Source organism: Triturus cristatus, chromosome 5_1 (assembly GCF_964204655.1).
Source record: "Triturus cristatus chromosome 5_1, aTriCri1.1, whole genome shotgun sequence".
NCBI classification, from domain to species: domain Eukaryota; kingdom Metazoa; phylum Chordata; class Amphibia; order Caudata; family Salamandridae; genus Triturus; species Triturus cristatus.
Genome location: NC_140587.1, coordinates 348,698,889 through 348,721,871, shown reverse-complemented (window position 1 = coordinate 348,721,871; position 22,983 = coordinate 348,698,889). Strand labels below are relative to the sequence as shown.

General features: G+C 42.2%; 1 protein-coding gene across 1 annotated transcript in view; it reads right to left on the bottom strand.

Annotated features, from left to right (window-relative positions):
• The window catches only part of CSMD3 (CUB and Sushi multiple domains 3), a 2,836,509-nt gene that overhangs the window by 1,373,610 nt on the left and 1,439,916 nt on the right, over positions 1-22,983 (bottom strand). The window contains exon 14 of the mRNA XM_085605076.1: positions 16,089-16,415. Within this exon, the coding sequence (XP_085461202.1) occupies positions 16,089-16,415 (327 nt within the window). The remainder of the gene's footprint in view (positions 1-16,088; positions 16,416-22,983) is intronic.

Here is a 22,983-nt window from a genome sequence, read left to right as displayed (position 1 = left end):
CAACTGATTCTCCTCTGTTGAGCAGTGTGCGGATGTTGCCAGTTGTGGTGATCAGGGCTGTCTCAGTGCTGTGTTTGGCTTTGAAACGTGATTGGGAGGGGTTGTGTAGGTTGTTTCTCTGCAAGTGTTTACTGAGTTGGAGGTTAATGGCCTTTTCCAGTACTTTGGCCGGAAACGGGAGTAGTGGGACAGGGTGATAGTTCTGGAGATCACTGGGGTTTGCTAAAGGTTTCTTTAGGAGGAGTCTGACCACTGAGTGTTTCCATGCACTGATAAAGGTGACTCTGGTGATGGTGGTGAGCTGGGGACTGATCTTATTGCTTTCGAGGATAAAGAGTCGGTGGGGGCATGGGTTGGTGGGTGCTCCAGAGTGGATAGGCTTCATTAATGCAGTAGTGTTTGGTGTGGTGAGTTTTTCCCATGTGGTGAGTGGGTGGTTGTCATTTCTATTTGTGGGGGTGAGGATGATGAGGAGGTTGGTGGGTAGGGGATCAAATTTCTGTATAGGGTGGCAATCTTGCTGTGAAAATGTCAGTTTGCCCCCACATGCCAAATGTAAGTTTTTTTAATTCTCATAGTAGCTTTAAATCATTAAATCATAGGTAGCAAGCCCTCCATTTAAAAACTAAATTAACACTATGTTTTGGCTCTCTATAACAGCTGCCATAGCCTGTGAGTTTTTAGCTAAATTTCAACAGTAGTATTTCTTGTACACTAGTAATAAATGCAGGGCCGGACTGGCCGTAGCGGACACCGGGCATTCCCCCGGTGGGCCGCCAGGGTGGGGGCCGGTTTTGGGCCCCTGGGGGCCGTTTTTGTTACAGGGCCGTGCTGCAAAATCGGCCCCTGTAACAAAATCGGCCGAAACCGGCCCTGGCAAAGAGCTCAGCCGCACCCCCCGACCCCCGGGGGGCCTGCCGAGCACTTTGCCAGGGCCGGTTTTGGTTCCCAGTCTGGCCCTGAATAAATGGCAAACCTTGGAAAAACAAATCTCAATATTGCTGCTGTACCTCGTCACACCTTCAGCTAAGCTACATTTGAATAAACAGTGATAGGCTTCCATGTGTTTGTTATAAACTTTCATTCTTTATTTTACTACACATTCCCATTCTAAGTCACATTATTTGACAACAGCAGCAACAGCATAATTACACATCACACAAAACTGATCCAAACCACACCACAGAATTTCACATCATGCCACAAAATTCAACAGCACACCACATAATTAAACTCCACTACATACCACTCCACTACGGAAAATAATAGTCCACATATTTATACCCCACGCTCAATACCACATAATTACCTTGCACATAATTACAGGGCCCACCATGCCACATAATTCCATTACACAAATCCATGCCACGCCACGCTATTTGTCTATCTACTCTGTGCAGCACTGACCCCTATATATTCACCATCAAAATAATTCCAGTACACAAATCCCCACCACACAAGTACACACAAATTCCATGACTAGCAATTGCAATCCAACCCACATAGTTCCACTCCACACACATCCACTCTGCGCCAAATCAAAACAAATGGGTAAAAGACGTCATTTACAGCGCCAATAGCTCTAACTCTCACAAATGCGATTCCTACTGCATTGCAAATGCTTGTTTAAATAGTCCACAAGACTTTGACATTATAGAAGCATATTAAACAACAATTCATAAGTATATTAAAAATACGACTGAAATGGCACAGTGGGTGCAACGGTAGAGGCCCACCAGAACAGCGTTCTAGTAGTGGCATCAGTAAGAGCACGAAGCATCATCTCCAAGGCTGCACATAAATCCATCAGGGGATCAGAGATCACTCACACAACACGCCTGGCTTGACAATGAGCCTAGTACGAGGGAAATGTATCCGATAGCACCGACACCTCTACATGTAGGTGCAAAGTGTTTTTGCACGAGAACAGGAACACCATGTCATAGAAAATTGCTGTGAACACTGTCACATTTGTCATAGCAAAAGCAAATATCCCTGGTTTGCTCTAAAGTCGAACGGATTACAACATCTTCATAAACTTCTATTCAAATTAAAAGAAATGTAAAACATAACAGGAGAGGAAATCCCTGTGAGCAAAGGAAGGGCTTTGTGTACCAAGCTGGTGTGACACATGTCAGAGTTAATTAACATTTAATGGGACTTCAGTTGTGGGTTGGCATCCCAGCAGCGACAGTGCCGAGCACTAATGTCTTCTGAGGAGACAGGAAACTCATCTTCATAATCTGTGTGTTAGCCTTTTGGTTATTCAGCCTCATAAGTATTTTAAAAAGCACAACACAAACAGACATGATGTCTGAAAGGAATTCCTTCACCACACTGACTCGTAAAGGAGTTCGTTTAGTCCGTGTCCCATGAAGGGGACGCGCTCTTGTCGTTATGACACCAGGGGATGTCTTCGATGCATATTTTACACGAGGCAAACAGACATTTTCATCCTTTCGCCCCCCTTGCAAAAACGTGCCAAACAATGAACGGAGATGACAGATGGGTCTGCAAATTTAGTAAGAAGAAGGTGAATTTAAAGTCAAAACACGATTTCTCTGCTATGATTCATATTTACCACCTCTCGTAAACAACAATCATATTTTGTAAATCACCTACCCTGATGTAAAAAAAAGCATAAAATACAGAAACCCTGACGTGGATTTTTGAATCAAAAGACTCCTCTTCCTCACACCTTCTACATAGTTTTGAGCAAGTTGCTAAAACTATGTCCGCTTTGTGAAGGACAATCTTTCATCAAGATCTAACTACAGAGTACTGTAAATTATTTTTTAATGTAATTGATTTGTTATTCCAAAGCTCCGCTCCAATTTAAGAAATGCTGATGCTGTACATAGAGTTTAGTATATTTCCAGAATAAAAAAACGAATTATATGTGAAATTAATCAAAACTTTTAGAACACTGCCTTATTGAAATCTAGAAAAGCCATGAGAAAGTTCATAATCTGCATCTAGAGGTCCATAAACTACCTACAGAAATGTTATAGAAAGCAAGATGTCTTTGTAAAAAAATGTGACGACATGGAATATTACTGTGCTATTAACTGAATGACTCCCAAACTCATGCAGTTATGCCCTCCTATGTAGTATAGTGTACCCTACCTAAGGGCGGTAAGGCTTGCTGCACGGGTGACTTACTGATACCACATGCAGTGTCTGCAGGCATGGCACACAGGGATGTGTGCCATGTTGTGTTTCACTTTTGTTTATACCAAGACACATAGCCTGCAGTGGCAGTCTGTAGGTGTTTGTTGAGGGGTCTTTTAGGGTGGCACAATTTGCGCTGCAGCCCTTAAGGGCCCTCTTTAACCTCCTCGCCCTAGGTACCAGGGGTGCCTTCTACTAGGGACTTACAGGACCACAAAAGGTATTGCCAATTGGGGAAGCCATTGTACAGTTTTGGTAAAGAGATCTGGCACTGGGGACCTGATTAGCAGGAACCCGGTGCACTTCCAGTCAAATTCAAATCAAATACCACGCAAAAGGTGGGGGTGACCATATCAAAAAGGCCACTTTCCTACAACACCTAAACTTGCCCCCTTTTGTTCTCATAGCTAGCCTCGCTGCATACTCAGCTGGAAGGGGAGCTACACCAGAACTGGTTTGCAATGACAACAGGAGAGGGTTTGCCAATTATTATAGCCTTACCACTGAATGGGCAAAGGGGAAGATAGATTCTGCCATGTTGGTTTTAGGTAGAGAAGGGCACTGTGGGACAGTTAACAGTAATACAAATAGGAAGTGCTGCAAACATGAGTAGGGTCACCCCCTGGAACTATTACCACATTGTTTGGAAAGTGTACAAATCACAGAAGGTGCAAACCCGTCTTATTGATTTAGCGGTACTTATTGTCAAACGTGCTATCACCATGCGGTGGAAGTTGGCGATGGCCCCATCAGTGTACACTTGGCATGGTGAGGTGCTGCGCTGGGGAAGAACGGAAAGCACTGCCATTAGGCGAGAGGAGGTCCGAGGCCTGCGTAAGACCCTGATATCAATGGAATGGGATCTGTTAAAGGAAGCGTTTAAACCCCTAGAACCTGTGCCCCTTCCGAGAGTAGATAATGAATAGTATTGTTGGTACCGCTTGCCTCCATCTCTCACAGTACTATTGGCCCCAGAACGTTACACACATATATATAGTATGGTTAGCTGCACCCCACATCATATATATGTCTCTATGGATACAACGTGGAAACTACTGTAGGCTATATAGCAGATTGTCCTATACGGGGTAGAGTCAGTAAAGAGGGTGGGGGGTAGGGAAGTTGAAATGTTATGTTATTATACAAACACTCATGTATGGCTTTACTAAACCGGGTACTATTGTTAAAATACACTTGCAATACAACCTATACAGCAGATGTATGCTGTCAATCGATGGACATGGATCGATGATCCATAGTTATACAATACAGGATGCTATCTACAATGTACTGATAATTCTCTGTGCATGTAGGTATTCATTTTGTTTCTACCGAACAAAGAAAAGGAAAAAATGTAATAAAGTGTGTGCTAAAAAAAAATTAGGACCTCTCTGATTCAAGATTTTATGGCCGATACAGAACGCCTTGAAGAAGACTCTTTCCCTAATAGAAAGGCATTGGAGCTTAAAAAGGGCAGCACCCGTAGGAGAGTATCTGGTTATAATGCGGAGCATCCATGAGGCAGCATTCTGGACCCTCTGAAGTTTTTTTCAGTCTATCCTGAGTGGCCCAAAGGTAGAGGACCTTGCAATACTCCAGTAAGGCTACCAAAAGGGCCTGAACTACTGTCATCCTTGCCGATTTGGGAAGAAGCCCCACGATCTTTTGAAGTATTTTTAAGATACCGAAGCATGTTCCGGCCAGGGCATTTACCTGGCAATCACAAGACAGGGTACAATCAAATACAAAGCCCAGATTTGTTACTTTTGGTTTAGGAGTTGGTTTCTGGCCTAGGATGTCTGGCCACCAGACAGAGGATCATATCTATGGTTGTTTCCCTACAACCAACACTTCCCTCTTTTCGGTACTTAGTCTCAGGCAGCTGGTGTCCATCCATTCAGCTAAATCCACAAGACATGCTCTAAAACTAGCCACTGCAGTGCCTTCGTCCGGCACAAGATTGATAGTTAGCTGAGAATCATCAGCATACGACACAATCTTAATGCCATGACACTCGATCACATCTGGCAGGGGGCGCGTATATAGATTAAGTAAAGTCTGATTTAAGGCAGAGCCTTGCGGCACTCCCTGCTGTAGTGGGAGGATCTCAGAAGTTCATGGCTGCCATACCACCTGAAATGTGCGATTCTGAAGATAGTCTGCCAGCCATTCAATAGCCTAATCCCGGACACTGTAATGTCACAGTCGTTCCAATAGAAGACCATGGTACACAATGTTGAAGGCTGCACTCAGGTCCAAGATAACCAGGGCAGCTGTCTTGCCCTCATCAGCAATGAGTCTCAATGATTCCAAAGACAATAAGAGTCAATAGTCAGTAAACAATGCGCACAACTCAATAGGGTGATCCACACCAATTTATAAAAATAACATGTATCTTTATATAGGTTTAGGCCCCAGAATCAATAAGATCAGGTAAGTATGTTTTGCAAGAGAGTTTAAAAAGTTGAATGCATTTTTTCAGAAGCTGCAATAGGTTGCCTGCAGGATGCAGGGAAGCCGCCAAGCTACTTCACAGGAGATCTTGACTCTTTATTGAAGGCAAGCCTACCTCCCAGGTTTCAGAGGTATGACAGCCGGAGGAAGAGATGTCTTTGGCACAGGTTCAACAGGGAACAGCAGACAGGCCAGCAGGGCTGGTGCCAAGTCAGTTGCTCTTCTTCCGTTTTCTGATTTTGCAGCTCTTCACTGTCCTTCTTCTTTGTAGGTTGTCAGGATCTACCTTTCTGGTGCCAGGGACTCCCCTAAGTATTGAATTTAGGGGTATTAGGGGAGTGCAGGATAGGAGCCAGTTGGCTACCTATCCTTGGGGTCACTATGCCCTCTCTATGGCCACTGACTGTTGTAAATGGGCATAACTCTGTCCCAGAGATCCTAAATTTGCCATCACCAAGATGGCTATATCTGAAAAGTCACTTCCACTTCAGTTAGCCCACCTTAGGTGTGTTACTGGCCGGAGGGTGGACACGCCTGTCTGACTAGCTAATTTTCCCACCTGTCTAGGTGCCAAAGGGCTCTGGAGGGCAAAGGGGGTTGAGTTCTTCTCCTGTGATAGAAGCCAGATTTGCATACCAAAAACAGTGGGTTCTTTGAAGCTGCCCTTCCTTGGAATGCTAATCTGCAGGTGTCAGACCAAGCGGTTTCAGACTTGGCTGGGGATGTATCGAACCAGTCCGAATCCACCATTCCAAATAGGATTCCAAATAGGATGAGCATGATACACTTATCCGATAATCTGTGCTCTCTCTAGCAGCTTGGCACTGAGCAGTTAGGCTTATCCTTAGGGCTTGAGTGTAAAGTATTGGCACAATACAACCGTGCAACACACTGCGTTTGCCACAACAATACTCCACATCATATGTATGATACACTTGTCTTTGTATTACACACGCACACACACACACTGAAATCAAAACGAGATACACATTATATATACACTCTACAGTTATATGCAATTGTAAAACCTCTCTTTTGAAATCAAAACGAAACACACATTATATATACAGTGTACAGTTATATGCAATTGTCAGACTTTGTTAGCAAAAAGGTCAAACTGTCACAGGTCTTTGACTACACTTCGTGACCCAGACCCTCAACTCCACCAGCCAACGATACACACTCCCCCGGGTGACCTGTTGACTAGACAGTCAGAAACACCTAACATGGAAAGAAACATTTACTTAGCTATGCCCATCTGGATTAGACCTTCAGGCACCTGGCTGCAGTGCAGGTTCACAATCACCCCCAGTAAGCAAAAGGTTGCGACCCAGGAAGCTGATGCACTTCCAAGTGTGGAGAAATGTTTTCCCCTCAAGTGGAGGTGTGACCTACCGTAGCCCCGACAGTTAGCTTTAAGTGCCCACACAGCACACAATACCCCTTGGGCCTCATCCCAGTGTTTTCCACAACAAAGCACCCTCGGACACCACACACTCTGGAAAGCTAGCTAGCACAGGTTCCTTGGTGCAAGCACAGGTCCCTCAGACTCTGCAAGTTTTCCTCACATTCCTCATGCTCCTCACATCCTGGAACCTCAGGTGGCTGCTGATCTTTACATGCACACTCCTGTGCACAGTGTGAAGATGGTGTACATCAGGATGATAATTGTCCCAACCAAGATCACTCCACCTGTCTCCTCTACACCCAGTGTGGTCCTTACAATCTAGTGGAGACAGTGAGATCCTTTGTGTCCCTCTGCGCTTGGATAGTACTTCAGGACTCAGGCGACAACATCTGGCACTTAGCTACAGGCCAGCAATGTCCAGGCAAATTCCACCAAACAATAGTCCCCTTCCTGGAGCACGACAAGCTCCTGGACACTGCAAGTCTGCAGAGAGTCCAGTTGTAGTCCTTCTTGCCCTAATGATTCCACATGTCAATGTCCCAGCATCGAGCCAGCGTAGTATGGTTCCAAATCCAGAAGCGTCTCTGGCTGCTGGGGCTAAAGGCCCAGTAGTTATTCCCACAATGGCCTTTGAAGATGCAATCAGTTAAAGAGGCAACCTTTGAAATGCACAGGTCCTCACTAACTTCTGTGCTGTCTGCCATCCTACCCCAGGAAGTAAGATCACTATCTTTAAAGGGGCCAAGACCCTGCTCCTTATAATTAAGGTGACAATTCCAACCTCACGTAACCATTCCAAAAAGGCCCCTCAGAGTTAGAGGTCCACAGTTTCCCTTGAGGCCCTAATTAATGGCCTTCTATCAGGAATACAAAGATGTGGTTGCTCTCCTAGCACCCAGTTCTGATTAGCCACAAGCATGGAAATGTCCACTTTCCCAAAAAGTGACATTTCCACTCCATGTAATGTTGAATCCACTCACACTACCATAGAGTATTCACCATTACGAACCTGTCTATGCCAAACACAATACTGTTACTATGCTGGCCATAGGAAATACTGCTCACTAGCCTTTCCCTACATCCCCCATGTTAATCCAATGCGAGAAGCAGGCCCTGTCATACCGAACCCACCACCCGATGCCATTCATGACCCTCATATGTAATGTGCACACTCACACACTCTGCCTCTTCCCAACACTGCACCCTGTCACCAGGAAGAATTCTGATATAGCAAGAGACATGCAGAACCTTTGCACCTAGCTTTAAATGCCAAGCTGAGGACAGTAGCCAGTGTACATAGGCCCCACCAGGGCAAACCTCTCGCACAATCAATGAGATATCTCAGTGGATGGGACAACCAGTGCGAAAGGCCCATGGACGTGCATTCAAGATCTATGCCACGGGTCTTACCCCGTGACAAGGGAGTTACAGTTCCCTCAAATCAGCCAATCGTGTACTCACCAATCACCAGTATGTATATGAAGAGCACATCACTTTGGCACTGCACAGCAGTGGCAAACGAGTTCAAAGTCCAAAGCCAGCAAATCAAGGTCAAAACATGAGGCTTGAAGCCAAAAAAGTAGAGACCACGCCGACAGATGACAGGTCTAACAGCACCCTCTGTCCAAGCAGGCTTGATTTCTGGCCTCCTGAGAGCAAAAGCCCTGACCCTTGGAGGTAAGAAACTTGTCTCTTGTGTCAGGCTGGTGAAAACCAGTCAGTCAGCACACTAGCAGCTGGTAGGTTTTCAGGGGGCACCTCTAATGTGCACTCTGGGTGAGTATATTAATAAATAAAACACCAGCATCATTGTGGGTTTATTAATACAAGATGTTTGATACCAAACATCCCTATTTTCAGGGAAGCCATCATGTTGTTGGTGAACTCGTTTTCCCCAGTGTCCATCACATGTACTTCAAATGGCTTCCCTGTTCATTTGAACTGGCAACAATGGAACTGACAAGCACTGGGGCATATCTGCTCATTCAGTTATGTCCTCCTATGTAGTATAGTGTACCCTGCCTTAGGGCGGTAAGGCCTGCTGTAGGGGTGACTTACTGGTACCGCATGCGGTGTCTGCAGGCATGGAAGACAGGGATGTGGGCCATGTTGTGTTTCAATTTTGTTTATACCAATACACATAGCCTGCAGTGGCAGTCTGTATGTGTTTGTTGAGGGGTCTTTTAGGGTGGCACAATTCGCACTGCAGCCCTCAAGGGCCCTCTTTAGCCTCCTCGCCCTAGGTACCAGGGGTACCTTCTACTAGGGACTTACGGGACCACAAAAGGTATTGCCAATTGGGGAAGCCATTGTACAGTTTTGGAAAATAGATCTGGTACTGGGGACCTGGTTAGCAAGAAACCGGTGCACTTCCAGTCAAAATCAAATCAAATACCAGGCAAAAAGTGGGGGTGGCCATATCAAAAATGCAACTTTCCTACAACACCAATATTTGCCCCCTTTTATTGTCATAGCTAGCCTCTCTCCGAACTCAGCTGGAAGGGGAGCTACACCCGAACTGGTTTGCAAGTACAACAGGGGAGGGTTTGCCAATTATTTTAGCCTTACCTCAGAATGGGCAAAAGGGAAGAAAGATTCTGCCATGTTGGTTTTAGGTAGAGAGGGGCACTGTAGAACAGGAAGTGCTGCAAATGTGTGTAGGGTCACCCCCTGGAACCTTAACCACATTTGTAGAAAGTGGCCTAGATTCAACCTTACCCACAGACTGGCACTAGACATAAATGTGGCACCCCCAGAAGCCTCTTCAGAACACTTCTGGATCTGTGAAAAACAGAAGAAGGACTACACCTGCTCTTGTGACCTATGAGGAGATCCCCAAGAACTGGACCTGCTCCCACTTGTACCCAGGACTGAGATGTGGACTCCAAGGGTCAGCTGGGGGATCTCCTGTTAAGCTACAGGGACTCAAAAGCTGCAAGAAGCCTACTTTGGCCATGTGCACTTGTACTGGACCCTGTTGGTGGTTTTACCCTGTAGTAAGTTGTGACCTCTAAGTGGTGTCCCTAAGGTCCTGTGCCTGATCAGCTGAGGGTGCATAGCCAGTTTGCCTGACTTCAGCACAGCGCCCCCACTACATTCTTCTCCGTAGCAACAAATCCAATTCAGCCGGCCCAACTCCAAGTGGCACCTGACGCTGTTGAACCCTCAGTGGCTTGAGTCTGCATCCTTACCCCACTGAAGGAATCCGTCTTCCAGAAAAGAGACTAAGTCCGAAGGTAGAAATATTCGCAGACCCACGATCGAAGCAGCATCCTGTCAACATCAAAAGCTTCCTGGGCAAGTCATCTGGACTTAACACAACTTAGTGGACGGCTTCACCAAGACTTTGTCCTTCGCCAACCTCATCTTTCGATGCAGCTTGCTGTCTTCCCCCAATGAGGACTCTACTGTCTCATAAATATGCTAAATCAGAAGGTAGCACTTTGGAAAGGACCTGCTTGGGCTTTGTATCAGACCCACACTCCATCGCGGACAGCCTTAACCCTTACCTTTGTTCCGTCTCATGCAATCAGTTTCTCGTGGTTGGCACTTTGTACTTTTTGGTGCAAAAATGTAATTCAAACTTCTAAAATTCGTATTTCTGGTTCCCTTTGTTGGATTTTGTTGTTTTGGTCACTTTTTGGTCATTCAAATATTTTCAATTTTAACAAAATGGAATGGGATTTATATTGTGTGTGTTTCACTTTTTAACTTTTTGGAGCTTTTAAATGCTTTAAATATTTTCTTAAATTAGATCTGCCTGCTCTGTGTCATATCTACCAAGAGTTGAACTCCAGTTTAATTTACTAAAACCTTTACTAGACCTAACAAGGATAGTGTCTCTGCTTCTTGTGGTGGATTAGCATTCACCCCAACTAATAAACCACTTTCTCAAAGTTATTGCACTTTATTACAAAATGTGTAACATTATCCAAAAATATAAATGAACATCATCAAACATATAAGTAGCTAGATAGACATTTAGAATTCAGGATGGGACAACACATTTTTGACATTTCTTTCCCACTGCAACCCTCACATTATGATGGACCACGCTGAGTGAGTCAAAACATGTGCCTCCGATTTATGTCAAAACATACAAGACTGTGACATGTAAATGTCATCTATGCAACATCTGCCTTCAGGCAACCTATCCATTTAGCGTGATGGATGGTTTTGGCTTTATAACACTAATCATGGGCTTAAAGGGGTGCGGCTAAATTGTAGTTTCTAAGAGTGAGTTTGTATACAGATAGCAACAGAAGGATAAAATACACTGGATGCAAAACAGGGTGGCATACTTTCATATACAACAAATGTAAAATAGTCGCCGAAGAGATGCAAGGAATTGGGATTAAAACTGCAGTCTAATGCAAGAATGAAAGTAAAGCCAGAAGGCTACTGCGCGTCAGCCCTAGGAGAGGACTCCAAACACTAGTAACAACTTTCGCATCACTAGATGGTGATGATGACAATAAAAGATGCTCAAAGATTAAGAATTACTATCCAGTGAGAAAAGTAGATGTAAATGGAAAAATATACGAAAGATAGAAGAAGAAGGACAGAGAAAAAGCTGTTCATGGAGGTTTAAAATTCTCAGAGGATAAAGGAGAGATATGCTTCAGAGCCATGCGGTCCAGATAAGTTGTGAGAGGCAACCAGAATAAATCTCTATTTAGGGTAGGGGTGGAAGCAGCAGCAAAGCGCACATCAAGCCTATGATGATGACAGAGAGAGTTCCACCAGCATTGTATAGAGAGTTTATTAAGATCTTTCCAGTTAAAGGATATGTGTTGAAAAGCTAGAGCCAGCATGAGATCTAGTAGACCAGAGGAGTGTGAGGGTATATCTAAGGTGTCAGAAAGACTACCTAAAAAGAGAAGAGGGATAGAATAGGGAGTAGAGATCGAGAATAGGCGAGAAACATAAGACCATACCTGACCCCAAAGAATGACAACAGAAGGGCAAAGAAAGAGTAGGTGGAAAAGATCAGCATTAGGGGAGGAACAAGTCCAACAGTTAGAGTCCTTATCAGGAGAGAAGCGAGAAATAGAAACTGGAGAAAGGTACAATCTGTGGTAAAGAAAAAACATAGATTGAGTCAAGGAGGCAGAGCGAGAAATTTTTAAGGACTTGGACCAAACTTTATCCCAGAGAGCTATAGACCAGTCACAGCCCAGATCCGACTCCCAAGCACATTCCAACTTAGATTTCAGACGATTAGGATTGGGGGAGGAGAAGAACTTATAAATAAGAGAAGCTTTGGGAAGAGTAGATAAGATCTGAAGTAAGGGGGATTGAGATATAGGAGATGATGATGAAGGGAGGGAATAGTAAACATCAAGTATAAGGGCCATGAGGACAGTGAATCTGTGGAAAAAGGATTGCGGACAGTTAAACAAAAGTTGGAATCGAGGAAACGAGCATGGAAGAAGGCCATCAAAGAGTTGGTTAACCCACACCAGACCCCTTGACCTCCAGGCACCCCAGCAGATAGGGCGATTATGCAGGAGAATGAGCGAGTTATACCAAATAGGGGAGGCTAAAAAGGATTCACGAGAAGCTAGATCAGGACGGACCAATGGATGCAAAAGAGAGGAAGTATGCTTGAATAAGGGGAGAGGAGTGGTCAAGTTCTTAGCAGAAAAGTGCACCACCTCAGATAAAGAGAACGGAGAAAGCAAAGAACGTTCAATAGAAAGCCAAAGAGGGGCCAGAGGGGAAGGCGTCAGAGAAAGCCAGTTAGAGGCTTGACGGAGAGAAAATGACTTGTGATAGAGACGAAAGTCCGGAAAGTTGACTCCGCCATTCAATGTTGGTTTTCCGAGAGCAACTAAAGCCACCCTCGATTTTTTATGGTTCCATAAGAACTTAGAAAGACAGGAGTCGATGCGTTTAAAATAAATATCAGGAATATGGATAGGGAGCATGGAGAAAACATATATAAGAATGGGGGATATCATCATTTTAATCGAGTCCAGTCGACCCCACCATGAAAGAAAGAGAGGATTCCAGGAGGATAACAGTTTGTCAATACGGGATAGTACGATAGACATATTCAATCGAATAGATAAAGAAATGGAGTTAGAAAACCATATTCCGAGATATTTGATTTTAGAAGCATTCCATGCAAAACCAGTGGCAGAAAATTGATAAGGAAAACAAAATTTGGTGAGAGGAAGAATCTCAGTTTTATCAGAGTTGATCTTGTAACCAGAGACTTGCGAAAAGGAATAAAACTCATTCAATAAGGTAGGGATGGATTTGTCAGGATCGGAAATAAATAAGAGGATGTCATCTGCGTACGCAGAGAGCTTCAAATGGGACTTGTCATAAGGAAAACCAGAAATAGATGTGTTATTCCTAATAGATGTAAGAAAAGGCTCTAGAGCTAGAACAAAAAGTAGTGGGGACAAAGGACAACCTTGACGGACTCCACGTTGGAGGGGAAAATAAGGAGATAAATGGCCATTCACTAAAACAGACGCCTTAGGGGCAGAGTAAAGTAGAGAAATAAGAGAAATAAAATTAGGGCCAAAGCCGTGCCACCTCAAGGCCGCAAAGAGAAAGGACCAATCAACTCTATCAAACGCCTTCTCAGCGTCTACCGAGATGGCAGCTAAAGGAACAGTAATAGAAGGTACTTTGTTGAGGACATTAAGAAAAAGGCGAGAGTTGTCCGAGGTAAGTCTGCCCTTCACAAAACCGCACTGTTCCTTGCCAATGAGATGAGGGAGAAGAGGATCTAAGTGCAGAGCGAGAAGTTTGGCGAATAATTTGTAGTCCACATTAACTAAGGAAATTGGGCGGTAGTTTTTACAGAATTGGGGGTCACGACCATCCTTGGGTATAAGGCAGATCGTGGCCTCGTGAAAAGTACCAGCAGCTGTGCCAGAGCTAAAGAAGGACTGGAAAAGTGAGAGAAGTTTAGGGAGCAGAAGGTCTGAAAAATGAAGATAGAATTCTACAGAGAAGCCATCAGGACCCGGGGATTTACCTTTAGTTAAAGTCTTTAAGGCACTGCCAAGCTCGGTAATAGAAAGATCATTATCAAGAGCAGGGAGATTGAGATGAGAGGTGGAAGGGGAAGGAATGTTATCAAAATAGGACTGGATAAGAGAAGCAGAAGGGGGGGATTCAGGGGTTTAGAGAGACTGGTAGAAAAGATGGAATTGGGCGAGGATATCCTGTTCTTTGTGTAGAAGGAGATTATCGGAAGAGTAGATCGACTCAATAAAGTTACGCTCTCTACGGGACTTAAGATAATTGGCCAGAAGTTTACCTGATTTGTTGCGACCACCATAGTAACGAGCACTACTCCGTAGTAGGATTGAAGAAGCATTATCGGTAGTGGATTTGTTGAAGTCAAGTTTGGCCCGTATAAGATCAGGTAAAACAGTTTTGGTAGAAGAGGTATAGAATTTATGCTCTAGGGACTTAATATGCGCGAGCAATTCTTTCTGCTTATTGAGAAAGCGCTTCTTTTTCTTCGAAACAAAATCTATTACAAAGCCACGAGCGGTAGCCTTGAAAGAATCCCAGATAACATGGGGGGCTAAAGAGGGGTCAGAGTTGAGTAAAAAGAATTCTGTAGCAAAGGAGAGAAAAGAAGAGGAAAAAAGAGGATCCATGAGAAGAGAATTATTGAAGCGCCAACGAGAAGACTTGGGATATTTTCCATTTACATCTACTTTTCTCACTGTATTTACGCTTCCCCTATCCTAGACTTTTTGTTTTTTCTATTCTACATATCCTTCTGCCTGATTTCCTTCCTATTCTCTTTATAGTGCCTTTTACTTATTCTTCTTCCTTTCCTTCCTTTCTTTTTTCCTTCTTTTCTTTCTTTCCCCCCCCCTCTTTTTTCTCTATAAAAACTTTTTATAAAATGCTCTTTGGGTTTCGTTTGTTGCGAATATTGATCTATTGTTTTTCTTTTTAATGTAACATGGACTATGTTTATTTGAATGATCTGTATTTCGCTGTTCCTTGTATTTTTTCTCTAATAAAGCATTTTCAAACATAAAAAAAAGAATTACTATCCAGGTTGAAAAACTATCCGGCATGGTGCTGCAAACAATCAAATCCTCAATTGGAGTTGAGATTAAGGAGGAGCTGTGATCAAAAAGAGTACAACAATGTTTCGAAATTAAGGTATTTCTGAGACATTTAGAATGGAGGAGAAATCGTACTAAAATGGAATATTAAATGTGATCGTCGCTTTTTGGCTCCAAAGAAAACAAAGGCTGCCACTCCTAAATCATTTCTTTTGGCATTTTTCTGATGTCCATCTACAGCAACCAGTAAACTCACCTTCCTTTTAATTTTTTTTAAACATACTTGTAATGATTTTTCAAAGATATAGCAAGACTCTAGCATGGGTTGAATACATGCTGGTAGCTGCTCAGTGGAGTAGTTGTTTTTAGGGTGAGCCATGTGAGACTGGAAGCATGGACTCTTCTCAGGGAGCGGGGGTGTATCAATGATGTGACACAAGACAACCTTGAAAGCTTTTTCGTAACCAGTGTCATGTATTGCCATCAGAGCAGTGGATTCTGGTCTCATTACTACAAATTGTGTGGTGAGTAAGAACACCAGCCGCAGAATAGTAGAGATAGTTACATTTTCTCAGTGTATTTACGTTGCAGTTTTACAAATTATCTATAAACGGTTAGCCCATAAATTAATTTTTTTTTGTAGAAGCACAAATAAAGAAATAAACACATGCAAGAGCAGCGCTTAACTTCGTTTTCCAGAGTACTATATTCTGAATAATTTCTTTGCACATTTCAAAATTAGAGAACTAAAATAAACAAAAAACACCTGACAAATTGTGTACAGTAGTGTGTACAGTAGGATATACAGCAGGATAAGGAAAGCACATTAAATAGCGGTTTCATACCCACTTTTATCATGTGATTTATGTAAAAGAGCAATAAAGTATTATGTAATGCTCATATTGTGGGCGTGACATGGACATGTCCAATGGATGGATATCAAAGATTCAGTACACAAGCAGGGAGCAAGGCCCGAGGAGAAGCAGTGAAACTCCACTTACTGTTATAAGTGATGTTGAATCCCCGCCGGGACATGGAGTGGTCGGCTTGGAACTCCAGGCGCAGGATGTGATTGTTGCTGGTCAGGTGAGACGGAACCTCCGCGCCCGTGAACGTGCCCAGCAATGGGGAGTCCAGGGAGTCCCCATCCTTGATGGCGACGAAGTCATACGGAGGTTCCAAATCAAAGTCGTTGAAAGAGAGGTGGATCCGGCTGCCCGGGTCCGAAATGATGGTCCAAATACAGTTCAGGTTGTTTCCATAGCTCTCTGGATAGTCAGGTGAAAGGACCGTCCCCATTGGTGCCGTGAAATTTGATAAGCATGGAACTGTTATTGAAAAAAAAGAAATGCGACTCAGCTTTGCATGCTTACCGTAACAAAATGTTCTAACAATGTTAAACTGACCAAAAAGAATTGTTTACAATTTTGCGTTGTCACGCAAGTCATGCATAGCACATGGTTAAGCACTGGATTAATTTTCAATTGTTTTCCTTGGCTCTGCAATATGTGTAATTCTTTATCGTTTAAATCTAAAGGAAATGTTTTATTATATTAGGTGCTGTATTTTATTGTTGAATTCCAAAGGGTATACACTGATCCAATTCACTTTTTCCTGTAGAAAACAAATATGTAATTTAATGGTAACATGGATTGCTTTTTTCTTTGTTATTATAAACACAATTAGTTAAGAAGGCGAGCGATATTTGTCTTGCATCTTACAATTCTAAATGGCTTCATTATGCAAAAATTCGCAAACGAGTTTTTATCTAGACACTATGAATTATGTGACCACTATATTGAGGGCTATATGGGTAATTCACTAAAATAGTTTATGGGAGCAGGAAAAGTTCTAATTTTCGTCCGGTTTCACAAAGCAATTTGTACATGTGAGTTCAACGTAAATGCACTTCTTTACGAGTGTAAACTCATGTTTAAGAATTAGAAAATATGGATTTACACTTGTGAAAATGTGTATTTGAGAATACTTTCCCATGCCAATACATCTTACACCATGGTTAGGAAGTGGCTGTTCTAGAGCGAAAATTGCCTTGCAAGTTTGTAGAACCCCTGGAGAACTATTTATTTTCTGTATTCAGAAATTTCCATAGCCCATTCCAGCCTTAAAATGTTTGGATACTCACTTCTGTGAAGTGCAGGAATACATCCATTTCCATATGTGGGAGTGTGAAGATGACACCTGAAAATGGTGGGCATACAGGAAAATAACTTTCTCTAAGTGGAAAATACTTTCCGTTGCGGTTGCACTCACATGATACATTTTTGAATGAATAAGTGTGTGCTGTTGCATTCACACATGGAGAAACACATTTTAAAGTTCTTAAAAGAGAATTCACAATAATTTTTCAGGAGTACTCCTTGAATCTTTCACACGTACTGCTCGAACTCACAGTGAATTCCAAAAAGCTAAACAAACAAAAAACAGGAAACTACTCTACACATAGGAAAAAAGTTATTGGAGAAATGTGTAGACTGCCTCTGACAATCAGGCACTGTATGTTCACTCAAAATTAGTACACTGTTAAACTACTTATGGAAATGTATGATGTTCAAAGATTAAATTAGTTCACTACCTCAATTAAATTGACCTCTGCAGATTTTATGTAATAACATGTTTTGTGAAAATATGCATTGACATATTTATTTATTCTCAGCTAGGAAAATATTGCCCATATTGGAGAAAACCCTTCCTATACAGACAGATGGAACATAATGTTGTTTACACACTGAGGATAACATTTCTTGATAGGTTTCAATGAACAAGTGAGGGGTGAAGAAGGTGAGCATAACATTCCAAGCCCTACAAAGTTACTACATTGAGTGTTTTCCCACATGTCCTGAGCACTGTTATCCTTCTCGGCTCAAATCTCAAATGTTTCGCTGACAAAGTGGTTAATGAAATAAAATGCTTGCTACTGATTCCCGACAGGGATCAATGTGTGGCACAGTGTGCACAGGATCCATGTCTGGTTATAGCCATCCCACTTAGAGCATGGCACAGAAGGATACAAAAAAGGATGGATGGAATGCCTGAATTGGTTTCAGCCAGTGGTAACTACTCGGGCAGCCTCCCAGTCCATCATTATTTTGCATAACAGGACACTTCCGTTTGGACCTAGCCACATGCAAAGCAGTCATAACCCTGGTCCAACTGGTGCAGTCCAGCCTAAGCTGCCAAGCCTGTGTGATGGGTATGCCACACAGGGGTCCTGTGCAGGATCGGATTGGGAGCACAACTAGGCCCGGGCACTGAAAGAAAAAGTGGCCCACATTTGTAGATAATGACCTTTCATGAAACGTTTCTTACTATCTGAAGTCATTTTGGGAGAAATCTGTGATAAATTAAGCTTTCTAAACTCAGGGTCAAAAGCATTGGCCATTGATGCTCCACTAGACACACCATTATTCCACTTCAGCTTGCCCGCAGGTCACCTTACCTTATCTTCAGGCCTATACATTTCCCTACTTCAGGTGCCAGAATTTGTTAGTCACCTATTGGTCCCTTCGTCTGTGATCCCCACCCCAAAGATCCCTGATTATCCAGTAATATATCAGGCCATGAGCCAGGGAACCACCAGCATTCTTTGTGTCTGGAGGCATCTGTTCACCCTCAAGGAATCAGGGATTTTCCTCTTTTAGTTGTCACTCAGGAGCCGCTCTGTGAGCGATGTCTATGGGATTTACATACAACTTTGTAATTGATGTCTTTTTTATTGTGGGTAGAGACTTGATTTGAATATGGAAAGCGGCAGGAATTCACTTCAAATGCATTTTTTTCTCTTTGTCTCTATACACCTTTCTTACTTGCTGTGTACATCTCTCTCATTCTCCCTATCACTTTTTGCCCCTCCCTCTTGTTCTTTTTTTTCTGTCATATTATACCTCTTTTCCTCTCCTTGGTACCATTCTACCTATGTGCTTCAATCAGTCTCTCACAATTACCCTCTCTCTTTTCTTATCTTTCTCTCTGTCTACAAATCCCACTTCTGACTCCCTGTGGGCTCTTTCTTCATTTATTTGTATATCTCTCAGGCCCTTATTCCTCCTGTCATTTTGTATATTTCATTGAAGTTTTATTTCATTTCTCTGTCTTGCAAACCTTTCCTTTTTCTCCTGTCTTGCTCTCTCCTGTCAGCCTCTTTCACATCCATCTGCTCCTTGAATTTCCTTGTACTATACTTAATCTTATATTCTCATGTGTCCCCATTATTGCTTTGCTGCAGACAGTAACAGAAAGTAATCATATGCATGGAGGCAGCGTTTAAACCAAAGGAGAATCCACAGGTGGAATTTCCTTTACCATTCCATCTGTTTGATGAAGGACAATCCACTGGTGGATAGTAATCTACATTTAGCACTACCTCTTGGAATGCCAACAACCTCTAAACTAGGCACTAGACTGGGGGAGAGAATTAGGATAGTGCATATGAGCAGCAACCATGCTTCCTTTTTTGTCGTAAACCTGGAAATATTTGACACCCTCATCTGCTTTCCTCTCCTCGCCATCATTTCATTCACCATTACATTTTTTCTAGTTTTATAAAGTGCAAACTCTACCCAAAGGCATTGAAGTGCTCTATACGGACACATTCATTTTTATTGGCACTGGGATGCTCAGTGATATGCCTAGAATCACAGGATGTTGTGCCGACAGCGAGACTCAAATTTGGTTCTCAAGTTCCAAAGTCAGCAGCTCTAGCCATTACTCCACATCCTCTACTCCTTTTCTGCCTCCCTTGTCTCCACTTTCGCTTTCAAGATTTCACTCTATTTTGAACAGTTTCTGTCCATCTCTCCTCTGTCTTTCATCACTTCTTCTACCTAATTTCTCCTCCCTCACTCCCTTCATCTGTCTGCATATCTAGCACATGTATCCTCTCTCCTCTACCTTTACTTTCTTCCTCATTTGATTTTCACATTCCCATATTTTTGTAATTCTTCTCCAATCTGCTATCTCACTTCTCCTTTTCTCTCTTTTCACATTGCTCTCCATGCTCAGTAAATTCATTGTATATCTGACTGAACATTTTTCACAGTAGTTCTAAAAAAAAATATCTATATATATATATATATATAGATATCCAAATCAAATTTGAGAAAAACAAAACGCCGCACTCTTCCTGGATATTTGAAGATAAGATTTATTTTCGCTCTTCACCTACGCGTTTCGAACTTCAACAGTTCTTGTTCATTGTAGTATACATAAGTCCCTTTTTGCTTTCCATTATTTATACCAAATCTCCACATAGCCGACAATGAGGCATTGTGGGTGTGGTAGTTTATATAAAACATGCAAAATCCATGAGATTCAAATCGAGTCTACACCACTGAATGAACGTCTTTACCATGATATCGGCATAGTTCTCAGGTTATTGTTACAAGGATAAATGAGTTTTTGTACTTATGATATTTGCTTACTATCAATATACATATTCATAAGCATTTGCGTTAAGTCGCAATTAGTTATCAACAGTGCAATACTTTGTGTCAAGTATTCTCGGCTGAGTGCCGTAATTAACAGTGTAATACTAAGTGTCAGGTATTCACGGCTGAGTGCCAGACCTGCCTTGATATGCCAGATTGTGGTGCAGTGACAAACAGTGGATCAGACATCGAAAACAACATTTTTATTTTCTCAATATTTTCAATCTGAGTGATCAAGTCATACATTTCTACTTACTTAAATTGATTCTAATATGTGACAGTCACGCCATGTATACTCACAAGGCAGTATATTTGAAATTCAAAACACAATCACTTGTGAAACGCAATTTGTAGTCTACATGATTGAATGTCTCTGTGGCAAACGATATATAGGGTCAACCATCTGCCCATTGAAAAAGCGCATTTTAGAACATATACGCGCAATTCAAAATGAAGACACAACATATGCAATAAGTAAACATCTACAAACCCATGTTGGAAAAACTTGGAAAGACATCAAATATTCGGGCATTGCATGCATTATGGAACATGAAAGAGGTGGAAATAGGATTCAGAAACTCAGACGGCTGGAGTCCAAACTAATAATTTGTTTTAAAACCCGAATCCCTGGAGGGTTAAATGGAGATGAAGAACTTTATGTACACCTGTAAAGAACTCTAACTGAAACTGTAAACATATACTAGAAATTAACATTCACTAGACATGGCGTGACTGTCACATATTAGAATCAATTTAAGTAAATAGGAATGTATGACTTGATCACTCAGATTGAAAATATTGAGAAAAGAAAAATTTCGTTTTCGATGTCTGATCCACTGTTTGTCACTGCGCCACAATCTGGCATATCAAGGCAGGTCTGGCACTCAGCCGTGAATACCTGACACTTAGTATTACACTGTTAATTACGTCACTCAGCCGAGAATACTTGACACAAAGTATTGCACTGTTGATAACTAATTACGACTAAACGCAAATGCTTATGAATATGTATATTGATAGCAAGCAAATATCATAAGTACAAAAACTCATTTATCCTTGTAACAATAACCTGAGAACTATGCCGATATCATGGTAAAGACGTTCATTCAGTGGTGTAGACTCGATTTGAATCTCATGCATTTTGCATGTTTTATATAAACTACCACACCCACAGTGCCTCATTGTCGGCTATGTGGAGATTTGGTATAAATAATGGAAAGCAAAAAGGGAATCATGAAAAAGAACTCTTGAAGTTCGAAACGCATAGGTGAAGAGCGAATATAAATCTTATCTTCAAATATCCAGGAAGAGTGTGGCGTTTTGTTTTTCTCAAATTTGATTCGGATACAATTGCGAGGTTTGTCCTTACCCCGCTGCCGGCACCAGCTAATGAGTGCTCCTCCCGCAAGGACAGCTTGCTTGATTCATATATATAGATATATATTATCTACTGGTGGTCGCCAGTAGATAGTTATAGTTAGGACCGAGTTTCCAAAGGAAATCTCAAAATTCTATTTTGAATAACTTTGGCACCGGTTGACGAATCCTCGCAAAAGTTTCAAAACTAATGGGGCGCTCCGTTCAGCTCCTACCCTGAAAGTCTCGGGGTGATTCGTCAAGCGGGGGCTGAGAAAAATGGGGGGTCCCAAAACGCGTTTTCCCCATGCATTTTCCCATAGGACCTTTAGTCGAAGGTACAGCCCGAACTGCTAAACAGAATTACTTGAAATTTGGCAAAGAGGTAGTCCTCAGGTCAGGCATGTGCCTTTTGCATATATGGAGTCAATCTGTTCAGTAGTTCCTGAGAAATTGCAGTTAAAAGTACATATATACCTATAAGCGCACACCGTGCGCGCACCCTAACGTGCGCGAGCGTAATTCTGATTGGTGGTTACATGTCAGTCAACGTTCGAATCGGTCGAAATCAGGAAGTGTCATCCGCCATTTTGTTTGTTTTGTGTGCAACAGGGAAAAAGGAAGGTGGCGAACGTGAAAAGGGGGCAGGGTAGAGAGTTTCTGACCCCCTAGCCTTTGTCAGGGGGTCCCTGAAGGACCCCGAAGGCTGAAATTTTATTAAAGTTTTTTTTTTTAAATATCGCGGGGTGTGCGCACCGTGCGCGCACAGTGGAAAACATTTTAAAAAAAACAACTTTTTAAACGAGCCATTTCATATTACAGGATACAGTCAATCTATAAATATATACATAGGTAGTATATTGTAAAATAAATATCTAAAAAATATAATAATACATACATAACTTAGCATTTAAAAAAACGTACAAATTCACTTTAAAAACCATAGGTTTCAAAAACGTTATAGTTAGAAATTAGCATTTAAAAAACCTTGCAAATTCACTTAAAAAACCATAGGTTTCACACATGTTATAGTTAGCTGGACATTTCACTCGTAAAAAACAAATGAAATTCCCCCGTTATAGTTAGTTCAGATAAC